Below are 14982 nucleotides of genomic sequence, written 5' to 3'. Positions count from 1 at the left end.
AGCGAAATTTAGCATGGGGCTAGAGCTTTGGACTGAGCAGAAGCCTTCCAATTTTGATGGTCATCGGGTAATATTTAGTGGTTTAGTAGACCATAGCATTTGCGATAAATAAAAGTCAATTTTTCCATTAATCCGCGAATATTTTTACTGCCGGCGAAATCACGAATAGACGAACAGGTCAATTCTGACCGTTACGTAGATGCCGATAGTAAAAATATCGGATATATATAGAGGAATATATACAATGTATATATACAAAGGAAGGGGATGTCAGCTAGAATGCTTATATCTTCAGAATGGCTGGTGCGATTTTGACAAATTTGTCAATTTAGAATGTCCTTGTGGCATTAAAGTATAAATACTAAAAAATCGCATATAAAGATACCAATGATGTTCATATAGATTTTGTAGTACTTTGTGAAATTTTTTTTTCATATTTTTTATCGCATGCGATTTTTTCAAATTGACTTATAATACAACAGGTTAGGGTTATTGCAATTATCGTTCGATCCTCACGAAATTTTCCACAAAGGTAGGGTTAGGCTCAGAAGGGCTGAGCCTATTGTTTTCAAAGATGTCCGCAATATATTTAGGGGTTGAAATTGACCAGCAACTCAAAATGTTCCTGATTTTGCAGCCGTTATAAAGGTCCCAAATATGAACCTAAGGACACGAAATCTCGCATGAAGTTAGAGCTTAGGACAGCGGGTAGAATGGACCACTACTTTTGTGTAAAAAAATACCAACATTACTTACAGGTGATACACAATAGGCGAACTTCTGGCTTTTTTATGCTGATTTCGTTGACGAATATAGCCAAATACCGTAGACAAGCAAATCATATAGATGAGTCTAAATTTGGAGACACAGAGGGGCCTCTTGCTTTTGGAGATGATCGCAAAATATTTAGGGGTTTAAATGAACCATGAAAATTTTAAGCAACCAGAGGGGAAAACGGTGAGTACTACGTTTTATAAGATTTCTATTATTTGATATAGTCAACGAAACCACATTTTTGAGGATTTTAAGAGACCTAGCCTCCGGCGAAGCTTGAAATGTTAGGTAATGAACTAAATACGTGGACACCAGTCCTACGGGGAATTCCGGAACAATAAGTCCAAACCCTGTAGAGTGAAACAGGGAGTTCCCCAAGGAGGCGTTATACCTAAGGAACTCTACCTCTCAAGGCAAAAGCCGGCAGCACTTGGGGTACAAACCTCTTATAACGCGATAGGTCTATCTGTCATCAGCTATTGAATACAAATGCTACGCAAGAACATCCAGACCTGCCAGAATGCTGCTCTGAAAACTTCGACAGGGTTCCTCTTCATGACAGCAGCGAACCATCTACATGAAGCGGCGAAGGTCCTTCCCGTACGTCAGCATTCGTGCTTGGGTGTTATGGATAAAACTCATCCATACAGGCGTGTTACGAAGGAACATACATGATCTAGAGATGGAGGTTCAACGCTATAAGGGGTTTCTGATGATTTAAGGCTCATTCTCTAACGGAGTTGTTAACAATTCGGTACTTAGGGTTATATCTCCTCCTTTGGCCACATATTCAGGGGAATCGTTTAGAATTCGATATGTGGAGTTTGGAATGGGTCCTGTCTTCTGTGAAAGAAACTTGCTTAATTAGCCTATTATTTATTTTATCACTCATAAGGCGGGACCTCAAAATATTTAGTATTTTGGTGATTTTAGCCACATTTTTTAATAAATTTGAATACACTCCATCATAGTAACACCTCGAAATACCCCAAAATCCTATACGGAATTAACGATTTCCTTCCGTCTGTGGAAATCACTCTAGCTTACGAACGAATTGAAGTAGGTTGATAAATTTTTACTCCAATATTTGTTTGGTCTACAGGACTTTAGGTATCGAAAATATTAGGTCCAGGTCTTCGTTTAGCCAGCAACTTTTGATTTTTTTAATTTAAAATAATTAACTTTTGGCTAGATGTGGATAGGATAACTATTATTTTTGATAGCATCTGCACATCTACGAGGCATTGAATCTATAACACGCCCAATTATTCCTTGGGTATGCTTTCCCAGGCACCCTGAATTCTTTGGAAAATGTTGTTTTTATTTGTTTCCGAATCTCGCTTGATTTTCCTGTCTACGATACTCCAAAGGTTTTCTATGGGGTTTAGGTCAGGTGATTGTGCCGGCAATGACAGAACACCGATTTTTGACTCCCGCAATCAATCTTTGACAAGTTTTGATGCATGTTTTGGATTATTGTCATGTTGAAACATCCAAATAAGCCAAATAGTTTCCTCAGCGAAAGGAAACTACGTGATGTCCAACACATCTTTGTAAACAAACCGATCCATAACTTCCTTTCTTTCATGGATAGACCCAAGTCCATAGAAAGAAAAACAGCCAAATACCGTTTTTAACCCTCCCTCATGCTTCACTGTACCCTTGCAACACTGCGGCTTGAGTCTTTTATTTTTTGGTCTCCTCACCGTAAAATTTTTCAGTCTGAGCCTTTAATAATAAACGTAGACTATCCCAGAATAAAATGTTTTTCCATTCAGCTGAATGCCAATTAATATTATCGTTTCCGAAAACCATCCTGGCTTTCCATTTTTTTTTCAGATATAAACGGTTTTTTTGATGACTTACGGACATGCAGACCACCTGCCACTACTCGCATACGCACTGATCTCGAGCTTATATCCAATAATAGCTCTCTCACCAATTCAGTTGAACTCTTAAATGGTTGTTTTTTTATTTCTCTCACAATTTTTTGATCAGTACGGGCTGAAGTTTTTCACGGACTTCATCCGTTATAGACTACTAATCCAGTTGCTTAAAACCGACTTAGGGAATCACTTTCTACTATAGCTTGTTTTCATAGTCACTGATAATTTGGTGTTTTATTCATGTACTGTATTTGCTTCTAGCCATTTTAAACTTTTTTGGACAGTATTTAAAAACATTCTATTGTAAAAAAAAAACATCTCAAAAATGACTTATGACGAAACTGTTGAAGCGAGCAAAAAACGATAAATATAACAGTAAAAACAACTGAAATTGCAGCGATCATATGAATGTACCAACATCCGACCAACAAGGTAGATTTCATGCTGGATATATTTAATACTACCAAAAACAATACACCAACAGAATATTTCAAAGCACACTACTACGAATTAATTAACGACTTCAGATCCGAAGGCGTTTCTATTTGGGCGACGGATGCTGCTTTTTTTAACAACAACTCAGGCTGCGCTGTCTGCAATATATCTGCTAATCAAAATTTTGTTTTCAAAATTAATGAAAAACTTTCTTCTCTTACTGGTGAACTATGTGCAATTGAAAAGGCAATTGATTTGATGATCGAAGACGGTGTCAGCACAGCTGCTTTATTTACAGACAGCAAAAATGCTTGTATTCTGCTTAAAAACAACACATCTCACAATTTCACTGTGTACAATATTCTAAACAAAATTGTTAATTCGCATTTAATTAAAATCTCGTTTGTTTGGACACCTTCCCATGTCGGTATACCAATCAATGAAACAGCCGATTATTTTGCGAAGCATGCAGCAAATGTTGGTTCACCAATCAACTTCTGTCTGTCGGTCACAGATGCGTCGAAACGCATTGAGTCACTCCTGTGGAATGAGTTTATAGAAAATTACAAGGACATCTCACGGACTAAAGGAACTTACTTCTACCAATTCTTCCCAGCGCCTGCTAAACAGCCCTGGTTCTTAATCGATTGCTCACTGGTCATACTTACACCAAAAAATATTTCCACAGGATTGGAATTGCTGACTCAAATCTTTGTGAAACCTGCAACGAAATTGAAGATGAAAAACACATAATTTTTTTCTGCAAAAAGCTTCAAAATCATAGGAATGATTTTGATTTGTTCAAGAAATTTAATAACTTACCGGAAATCCTGATGTCCAAAAACCAACAAAATATAGATGAATTAATCAACTTTATTGCACTTTGCAAAATTGAAGTTTGACTTTTATTTGTAAATAATCATCATATTTGCTTACAGTTTCTTATGTATTCCATTCATATCACTACATTCTGTAAACACACATATACTGTAAACAAAAAGAAAACGAAAATAAAAGAGTACTGATACTTTTCAAGTAAACAATAACCGGTCATGGTGAATGGGCACGAAAGTGTTCTAACCACCAACATACTTGACGACGTAGAAGTACAAAAAAAAATGTACCACAGAGTTGCTTTTGTTTTGTCCAAGCCAAAATCGGGTTAATTGATTTTACAATACATTGTTATACCCATGGTACAATGAAGAGAAGGTAGGTCAACTTTGAAAAAAATTGCAAGTATAGAGGTCTACCTGTTTGGCTTGTAATGTCAGAATTAGTATTAAAACAATAAAAAATCAAACAACTTGTTGCATTTATTTTGAATAAATAATTGAAAACCGCGATAACTGAATGAAAGGTCAACACTTCTTTTCTAAATCATGTTCTATATGTCTCTTATGGTTTATTTCGCGACAAAAACTGAAGACTTTGTCGATGCATACGTTGCAATAAGCATTGCGAAAACACCAGAATTTGAATATTTTCTGAACATTTTTTATTATTGAAAAGAATACGCACACATAAACAAATGAAGTTGACATATTAAGCCAGAAAAATAAAAAATTGAAATCATATGATAGTTCTGCCCTACCTTGAATTCATTGTACCATGGCTTTTTATACCATACAACACTATACCCTACAACACAACTATTATGTAACACCTCGAAATATTGGTTTCCCACATAGGAAAGTAAATATGGATCTTCCTAGCTCGCCGAGCTGAGTCGATCTAGCTATGTATGTCCGTCCGTCCGTCTGTCCATGTTAATTTGGAGGTGGGATCTGGGCCAGAATAGAACCATATGGCTTTTGGAGATGATCGCATAATATTTAGGGGTTGAAATGGACCAAATACTGAAAATTTTCCTGATTTTGCAGTTGCTCTACAGGTCGCAGTTATAGACCAATCGACGCAGAAGTTAGCATGGGGCTAGAGCTTAGGGCTGGCCAGAAGCCTTCCAATTTTTATTGTCATCGGGTAATATTTAGTGGGTGAAATAGACCATAGCATTTGTGTTAAATAAAAGTAAAATTTTGCATTAAACCGCGAATATTTGTAATCCCGGCCAAATCACAATAGATGAAGAGATCAATTCTGATCGTTACGTAGAAGCCGATAGTAAATATATCTGATATATATCGGGAAATATATACAATGTAAATATAAAATGGAACTGGATGTTAGCTAGAATGCATATATCTCAAGAATGGCTGAACTGATTTTGACAAATTTTGTCAATTCAGAATGCTCTCTTAACATAAGAGAATAAAATCTAAAAAAAATCTCATAGAAATGTGCCAATAATAGTGTTATTATAGATTTTGTAGTATTTTGTGACATATTTTTTATTTTTTCATATTTTTTATCGCATGCGATTTATTTAATTTGACTTATAATATTGAAGTATACATTTTGTAAAATGTTTTCACTTTACAACACGGGTTGGGGTTATTATATACAGATTGCAATTATCGTCCGATCTTCCCGAAAATTTTCACAAGGGTAGGTTTAGGCTCAGAAGAGCCATTGTTTTCAAGGGTGACCGCAATATATTTATGGCTTGAAATGGACCAACCACTAAAAATGTTCCTGACTTTGCAGCAAATAGAAGCCAACGGACTCGAAATCTCGCATGTAGTTAGGGTTTATGACAGCGGTTAGAAAGTACCACTACTTTTGTGTGCAAAAAATACCAACATTACTTACAAGTGATATGCCAAATACACAAAAGGCGAACTTCTGGCTTATTTATGCTGTCTTCGTTGATGATTATAGCCAAATATCATAGTCAAGGAAATCATATATATGGGTCTAAATTTGTGGATGCATAGCGGCTTCTTGCTTTTGGAGATGATCGCAAAATATTTAGGGGTTCAAATGAACCAAAAACAGAAAAAAATTCCTGATCACAAAATTGAAGCCAATCGACACGCCTGAGAAGAGAGTTAATGACAGGAAAGAATTCCTGCATTTTGGATGACCATTGTATTATATTCTATATTTTACATAAACCACAACAACTAACAGCACGACGAATATCTGGGCAGTGCTCCGTGATATAATTTCAAAAGCGAAATCTTCCAAAATGGATTTGGACATAAGGAGTGTTGTAGGGTATCACATGGTCGGCCCCGCACGACTATAGCCTTTGCTTACTTGTTTTTCTTTCTGCCTTTTTACTTGTTTAATTTAGAATTTAAAACTCACAATAGATAACAACCACATAGTACTTAGACTTTTTACCAACCGATTTCACTAGCGAAAATGGACGTGGACCCAATATTCAATCCCGATTCATTTATTTATTTTTAACTGATGCTAAAAAAATTTATTTTCTAGTTTACCTTATAATTGGGCCATGATAAAAACAATTGGTTCAAGATGTCTCATGTCTTTTTGGCGCAATCAAACTTATAATAAAATTACTTAATTTGAGACTTGTATTCCATTTTTAAACACCATTCTAAACAAGAAAAACAAATTTTCAGTTAATATCAGTACATTTTGAATTCAATTCTTTTTATTTATATTATAGATCAGACCACAAAAAATGAATGTAAATATCTGAAAATTAAAATTAAACGCATTACAGATTACTCGTTCGATTAATGTTACTTGAATGTTTTCCATTTTTTTTGAAAATGAACAACATTGAAATGAATAATATATGGAAACTAAATAATAGCATTCAAGATTTATTTCATTCTGGAAAGCGATTATGTCGCTCAATGGCAGAGCTGCTTCAGCCAATAATTTAGTCGCGACAGATGCGTTTCGGTGGTGGTTCAGAGTCACTGCATGCAATCGATTGCAACATCTTGCAGTTGGTGTGGCTACCAAACAAAGCCAGCAACAATGCCACGCCATAACCTGTGGCACGTTCACCCTAAAAATAGAAAAAAATATAGTGAGCCACGAAAATTAATTGGAAATTCAAGTACGAATGCACGTTTTTTTTCTTATTGTTATGAAATTTAACTGCACTATTTCGGTAGTCCAATATCAATTGATACTCTATTAATGCAGGGTATCAATTGAACTTCATCTCCTATAACTATGTTTTACTTACACAGTGGACAGGGGTGGCCATATCTACATGCATCCATATGCCTGGATAATCGAATCCCAGGTTAGCTCCTACAAACAAGCCAGCACAAGACGATTGAGCATTGCTGCGGTCCTGAAATATACGTAAATGTGAGACATTAATACAGGGAATTACATATATTCGGAGTTATTAACTATTTTAGATCTATGGATCCAAAAATTGGGATAAAAATTCAGTTACTGCTGAAATTTTGAGGCAATGAAAGAGTAATGATATCATATTTTTGTTCATTTCAGTCGATGAATGTAAGTATCATTGTTCTCAACGAATGTATCCTTCATTCATGGCCCAGTATACCCGTTTGACAATTATGTTTACTGTCAAAAGACAGAATAGTTTAGAAGCTACGAAGTTAATTGTGAAATTATTGTTAAAATTAGTGGCTAAAATCATCAAATACCGAATATCGGGTATCGTTCTATTGAGTCTATACACCTATGACAAAAAAATCACAGCAGGTCCACGTCTTCGTATAGCCCCCATATAACGGTACCTCCCAATATTCCGTATTTTGATGATTTCAGCGAACTTTTTTACCAGAGTTGTTTTAAATGTTGTATTTAAAGTTCGTAACGGGTACTACAGCCTATGAGAAAAAATCACTTATGAAGGAACACGTCTTTGTATAGCACCCATATAAGGGGACTCATTTGAGAGGTATTTTTCTACGGAATTTTATTTAATTTTTCAAATTCCTTTAAAATGATGGAGGGAGTTCGGCTCAGCCGGACTTAGCTGCTTTTGTACTTGTTTAATGTTACTTCAGTTTTGAGAATTCATTCAACTCTTTCTGATCTTGTAATGTTCGCTTAACAATTTGTAAAGGGTGTTCCAAGTAGAAAATAATTTTTAAATTATAAATATAACACAGATATTTAAAAAAAATCGTAAAACAGACAGATTGAGGTTATGTGTGGCAGGATACCGCTGGCACACACACAATTTTTAATTATATTTTTAATGACCGTTTTCCATGAATGCTGCGGTATTTCATTAATGCAGCGTCCAGTTTTCTCTTTTAAGGCTTTACTTGAACGTAAACTATCGACATCAAAATGCAAACCTCCCCCCAAAAAATAAACCTAAATGTGTTAAATTACACGAATTAGGCGACCGATTCAGGTGTTAAAAATGCGAAATAACACGATCGGGAAATGACTGATGCAGCTATTGGATTGTTTCTTTGGTTTTATGACATGTGGTGCCGTCTTCTTCAAACCAAATGCCTTCTATATTCATTTCTAGGCAAGAACAAACTGATTATCAATTCACGATACCGAACATCATTGACTGTTTAAGCTTGACCGGCCTCATTTCATAAAAAATGCGATTATTTCTCCAGCCCAGCCACCACACATTGGCACGTTGAGGATGCATTTGCTTCTCGTGAATCTCTCGAGAATTTTCCTCACCTCAAAGGGGCAATTCTGCCTATCGACGAAGGAATCAATATGGAAATGGGCCTCGTCTCTAAAGATAACTTTTTCGGTAAAATAAACAACTTGCTCTATAATAACCTACTTACGAACTCCCTTCGCTGTTCGGTCGATCGAACTGGTCGAATGCGCATTGTTGTCTTTACATCACTATAGTACTTAGTTTATCTCAGAAATGTTGCTCAGGTTATTCCTATATATTTGCGACAGTCAGATTCTTATCAGCAATCGCTTTTTAGAGAGGTTTTCGTCACGCAGGCGATAGAAAATGTTTGCAGGACGAATCACAGCTGAAAACTATGTAGTTTATATGTATACCCTTCGAACTATGATTGCGTCCCTATTACATATCGAACACACTTGGATCGAAATCGCAAAAGCTAATAAAAACAAACACTCACACCCACACACCAACAACAACAAACAGGTTGCAAGGCGGCAAGAAGGCCGGCTGGCAGGCAATTTGTATTCAAAATGTCAAAATATTATTTAGTTAGCAATCAATTTATGTTTGGTAATTTTGAAATATGTCAACAGAAATGTTTGTCAACATAATTGATTGAGGGGGACACAAAGTGATAGTATTTGGTCGTTGATCGTTCGTCGAATCAACCACCGCCCCCAACTCCCCACCAACTGGTGTCCTCAATACTATGTTCGGCAAATGCAATTTTAGGAAATAGAATTTATCTCATCTGGGCGTGTATGTGGGTGTGTATACGTGTGTATGTTCGAAAGGGTGGGTGTGCGTGCTGGAGCATGATATGATGATTTGACCATATTTCGTAAATTAAAATATGCATTGCAAATGAATTGTGACATATCGATGTGTTGTTATACATATCGATGCAATCAAAGTAGAAAAAAAACAAACGTCAATATGTAACAATTTTAACTATACAAATGTTTTATGTTTTTGTAATAATTTGTCATGATGTCAGGCTATTGAATCATAGGTGCGATTGATAACTCAATAATCTTTTTTACGATTTGTTCAAATTGTCATTGAGCGAGCAGTTTAGACTCAGAATTTGAAAAGTGTTAGGGCTTCTTCCGCTATGACGATACGATAGTGAATGCGAAAGAAAAACACCATGCCTACTGATACCCTACGCCACAGTTTGGTACAGGGTATTATGTCTGTGCATTTGTTTCGAACATGCAGAAAAAAAACGAAGTAGACCTACAGCTCATTTTGATAATCTTCATAGAATCACTTTCTGAGCCGATTTTTGCATGTCCGTCCATTTATTTTTTGAAAACAAAGTACCGGGCGCATTTACAGGGTGAGACGAAAAAACTGCAACCAATTTCAGATTGCTGTCAGTACTAAGTCTCTGGTCCGACAGCTGTTAAATTATTCCAGTGACAGCTCATTATATTGTTTACAAGCGTACAAAAGCATTTTGGTGAGCGTTTTCCAGAAAAAAGTTATTCGTGATGGAATTCAAACGTGATGGTGTGATTTCTTTATATTTGGCTGAAAACTCACAAGTGGTTGGAATAAATCGTTTGTGCCTCGTACCAGCGAAACCCGCGACTTGATCGAAACCCGCGTCGCAGTGGCCGAAAAATGGCTTGTGAACTGAACATATCGCAAAATTCCATTCGGCAAATATTGAAAAATGAGCTCGGGGTAAAGCCATTCTAAAAAGTGCAAGAACTTACACCGCAACAGAAAGAAAATAGACTCAAAAGAGGTAAAGAGTTGCTTCGCTTGGCCGAAAGTGGAGAACTGCCGAATTTGGTTTTCTCCGATGAGAAAACATTCGTTGTCCAGCAGTTTGTAAACAAACAAAATGATCGTGTTTACTTGCCAAAGAGGTCAGCTGAAAATGCGCACCTTCGGTTGACCACCAGAACTCAAGCGCCGGCTATGGTGATGGTATGGGCCGCCATAACAACCGATGGTCGCTCTCCGCTCGTATTAATCGACTGTGGCATTAGAATAAATGCCGAATATTATCACGAAAATATTGTGGAGGGTTATTAAAGCCTTGGGCACGCACACATTTTGGCCGCAGACCTTGGACATTCCAACAGGACTCAGCACCATCAGACTCAGCACGCGGGTTCCTCGCTTCATTTCCGGCGCACAATGGCCGGATAGCAATCCGTTGGACTATTGTGTCTGGAGTATTTTGGAAAGCAAGGTTGGCACTAAAAAATATATTAGTTCCGTTTGATTCGAAATTATAACTGCTCTAAATCTACAATAAGCATTTAAAAAAGTTTCGTAATTAGTACGATTCTCTTTACATTAATTGCCAATATAAACGTTTATTTGCAACAGGTAGACCTACTAAATATGCATGTTAGGTTCTCGACTCTCGGCGTATCCAGCTGTTTCAACATTACTATTGAGATTCCGTCCGGGCCCAACGCTTTGGATGACTTAGTATTACGGATGACATTTGCAACGTCACCCATCGTAAACTGTGGTGGTTCCTCCTCGGCGGGAAGAGATCTGATACGACGAAGTACTCTTCGCTTCACCCTGTCGCTCTCGGGGTGCTCGACAAATTGTCGGTTAAAATACTCCGCGCACCACTTCGGATCAGTCACCGTTACGTCGTTAAAGGTGACTGAGTTCCTATCATCCTTTTTTTCAAGGGTTCACCAGTGGACCCGATTTTTGGCTTTTACTACCCATAATATTCCCAAATTGGAAACTGCAATATCTGATTTCCAACAAAATAAGGTCTATTAAAAATTTCACTAACAACCAAACGAAAAATTGCCAGAACACAATAATTATTTAAAGATTTTTTTAATATCTCTCTTCGCATCCGCTGAACCCCGGTTAAAGAGGCGAGATCAGCGACATATGCTGTAAAGCAAGAAAAACTATTTTTTATTAAATATTTATCTAAATAATAAACATAAACATTGCTCGAAGAATACAATTTCCGTTTCCTTCGCTCCGTCGAATCTGAAGGAAAACGGTATTGTTACATTTCCGTTTTACGATGTGTGGCAAAGGGGAACAAAAAGTACAAAACAACCGACTTCCATCAATTCCACACACACACACACACACAACATACATACTCATATCCATTTGTACATACATATCCACATAAATATTCATATAACTCCATATCAGCATACTCTACATCCGTGGGATCGTTAAAGGACTACAAAAAAAGATGAGCAGTACACCACCTACCAGGATGTGAAGGTAAGTATTTTTTTACAATCCCCTTGCAAAAAAAAAAAAAAACAAAACAAAACATGGTAAGGTTGTTACTTCTATCCCTGTTGTTCAAATTGTCGTTGTTCTTGTTGTTTGTAATGTATTTAATCTTCATGGTGTAACGTGTTTGCGGTTATACGTTGTGTGTGTGTGTGTTTTCTTTGTAATAATTCTTTCATTTCACATGGACACAAAAACAAAACATACACACAAACACACAATTACTCTCGGCTAACAATCTACAGGTGCATGCAACACGAAATTAACATTACGTCGCAACAACAAGAAGAAAGAATGAAAAAGATTCCTTGGTACATTAGAATAGCTACACTCAAAGAAATTCCAGGCAATTCAGAGGGCTAGAAGTGAATATAAACTTCGAAATATTTGAAGCCAGCAAGTAATGTAATATAGTGCTCCTGTATCAACTAGTGGAGAGAGGACAGTATTTTTTGTGAAAAGTAAACTAAAATTATAAAAACCCCGAATTAAATGGAAAGTTCCGCTTTCCAAGCAAAGCATTTGCTTAGCACATGTATCATACCAGTGATAACAACGGTCCCGCATTACCAGTCGAACAAAACGAATGATTACATTATTCTACATTACCAGTAAGCTAAAAAATGAGATTTTTCCAATTTCACACTTCATATCATACTGTTAAAAATTTAGGCATGTAAAAACTTGAGAGGGAACCGGACAAACTTTTCCAATTATATGCGAAAGATTGTTAACAAAAATATTGAATTTATTTAGGGGAGGTACGAGAAGGAGTGGACCAGAGGGCTGCAACGAGTATGCAAAAATTCAAGCATACTCGGTTTCTTACATGATTTTTGTTGATGCAGTCGTTTAGTTTGATCTGAATGAAATGACCGTTTTCGCTTCTGATCGAATCGAACGCTCAGTTTGAATCACTTCACTCACAATCAAACATGAGCGTTCGAGACGGTTTGATGTGTTCAGCAACATGAGTTGATCGAACACATGAATGTAAATGAGCAATCACAACCGTGATTGTCTTCTTTGAATCGAGTTCGCTCAGCGTCATTGTTTATTCAACCATTTAATCAAGTTGGGACAGTTTATTTTGACTTTTTTAATATTTGAAATGGAAGAATATTGTGATAGTGCGACCGAAATTGTTGCAAGTAGAAACTACACAGGTGTAGGTAAACGAAAAGGTCGAGGTTTGTGAAAAATCTTGACCAATATTGTAAAATAAAAAAATATTTCAACATTTTTAGCTTTCTAAATACCAATGATGTGTTTCTTTATTAAAAAATTTAATTTTGTTTTATTTTTTTTTTTTTTTTTCAAATAAGTTACTGAAGTATAGCATACCAAAAACCCAAATAAAATGAAAAATTGTATGCTTATTAAATATAATTTGTACCAATTTCTTTAATGGGGACATCTTTTAGTTATGAAATCCTTAGTAAAATTACAATCATGATTTCGCTCAAATTCGAACATTTGTGTTTTAATCAAATCAAATCACTCACTTAACTAGGATAAATAAAACCGATCAGACTCATCATAGATGATCGACCCGTTATGAACAATTCAACATAAGTTCGTAAACAAATAACTCATGTGACCTGTTTGATTGCGATCACAAAACTTCGATCAATACATGTTTGATCACAACTTTTTCGTTTGGCTTGAGTAACTCGAATGAACATGTTGCATCTGACCGATTGATTGAGTTTGATTGTATTTCCACTGTGTGTGATCAAGCCTACTCAATCATATTCATTGCAGCCCTCTGGAGTGGACCCACATCTATACAGGGTGAGATAAAAAACTGCAACAAAGTCAAGCGCCATAATTTTTACATTTTTTTTTAATTTTATTGAATCAAAGCAAGAAATGTCGGAATAGCATCACATTTTAGAATAAGTTTAGATTTGTTCGAAATGGTCACCTCTGGAACGAATTATGGCCTTCAAACGGCCAATGAAACCGTCACACGCTGCCCGAATGTTGCTCTGCGGTATTTTGGTCCATTCCAGGTGAAGCACTTGCTTGAGGTGAGGTGCCTATGGATTCAATACACCTTCCAGAATATTTTCGCCATAATATTCGGTATTTATTCTGATGCCACGGTCGATTAATACGAGCAGAGAGCGACTATCGGCTGTTGTGGCGGGCCCCACCCTCACCATGGCTGGCGCTTGAGTTCTGATGGCCAACCGAAGGTGCACATTTTCAGCTAACCTCTTTGGAAAGTAACAACGATCGTTTTGTTTGTTTACAAACTGCTGGACAACGAATGTTTTCTCATCGGAGAAAACCAAATTCGGCAGTTCACAACTTTCGACAAAGCGAAGCAAACTCTAGTTCTTTTGAGTCTATTTTATTTCTTTTTGCACTTTTTGGAAATTCAATGGCTTTACCCCGAGCTCATTTTTCAATATTTGCCGAATGGAATATTCCGATATGTTCAGCTCACGAGCCATTTTTCGGGCACTGCGACGCGGGTTTCGATCAAGTCACTTCTTTACTTTTCGAACCATTTCTGCTGATGTTGCTGTTTTCTTCCGTCCATTTCCTTGACGTCGGGCTACGGTAACGAGCGATGGTACGAGACACAAAAGATTTATTCACATTTAAATGCTGGAGTGCTCTAACGATAGCCACTTGTGGTTTTCCAGGCAAATATAAATAAATCGCAGTATCACGCTTGAATTCCATCACGAATAACTTTTTTTCTGGAAAATTCTCACCACGCTTGTAAACAATATAAAGAACTGTCACTGGAATAATTTTAACAGCTGTCGGACGAGTGGCTCAAAAATGACAGCAGTCTGAAGTTTTTTTTGGCATTTTTTTCAACTCATCTTGTACTGAGAATCCTCAAGGAAATTACAAAGCAATTTCTTAAAATTTTTATTTTTTTATAAATATAATGTCATCACTAATTATAAAGCTTAATTTAAAAAAAAAAACTTTGGATTTTGACCTGAAATTCCTTTATTATGGACCGTTTATTAAGTAATAACAGCATTTGTCGCGTATCATTTGACACACATAGAAATACCCCAAAATGGTCATTGATAACCGCTACGATAACCAGTTAGGGTAATAGTTCAAAGAAATCCCAGATAAATTAAGAAAATTCGAAACATATCCTAGCAG

At 36.5% G+C, this 14982-nt stretch overlaps 1 protein-coding gene and 1 long non-coding RNA gene across 3 annotated transcripts in view; both read right to left on the bottom strand.

Annotated features, from left to right (window-relative positions):
• Window positions 1-3453: 3453 nt before the first annotated feature.
• Window positions 3454-4068, bottom strand: LOC131804245 (uncharacterized). Its single transcript, XR_009343015.1, has 3 exons — window positions 3918-4068; window positions 3693-3816; window positions 3454-3635 (listed from the first exon to the last, which is right to left on the bottom strand). It is a non-coding gene; the product is annotated as an uncharacterized LOC131804245 (long non-coding RNA).
• A 2521-nt stretch (window positions 4069-6589) lies between these two features.
• The window catches only part of LOC101901719 (probable aminopeptidase NPEPL1), a 29891-nt gene continuing 21498 nt past the window's right edge, over window positions 6590-14982 (bottom strand). For both annotated transcript variants that reach the window (XM_005190211.4, XM_011296954.3), the window contains exons 5-6: window positions 7171-7281; window positions 6590-6987 (exon numbers count right to left, since the gene is read on the bottom strand). In XM_005190211.4, the coding sequence (XP_005190268.1) occupies window positions 6856-6987; window positions 7171-7281 (243 nt within the window). In that variant the 3' untranslated portion in view covers window positions 6590-6855. The remainder of the gene's footprint in view (window positions 6988-7170; window positions 7282-14982) is intronic.

The sequence above is a fragment of the Musca domestica genome, unplaced genomic scaffold, assembly GCF_030504385.1.
Source record: "Musca domestica strain aabys unplaced genomic scaffold, Musca_domestica.polishedcontigs.V.1.1 4, whole genome shotgun sequence".
NCBI lineage: Eukaryota > Metazoa > Arthropoda > Insecta > Diptera > Muscidae > Musca > Musca domestica.
Note: the sequence above shows the minus strand (reverse complement) of the source record. Positions and strands in the feature narration are given on the sequence as shown.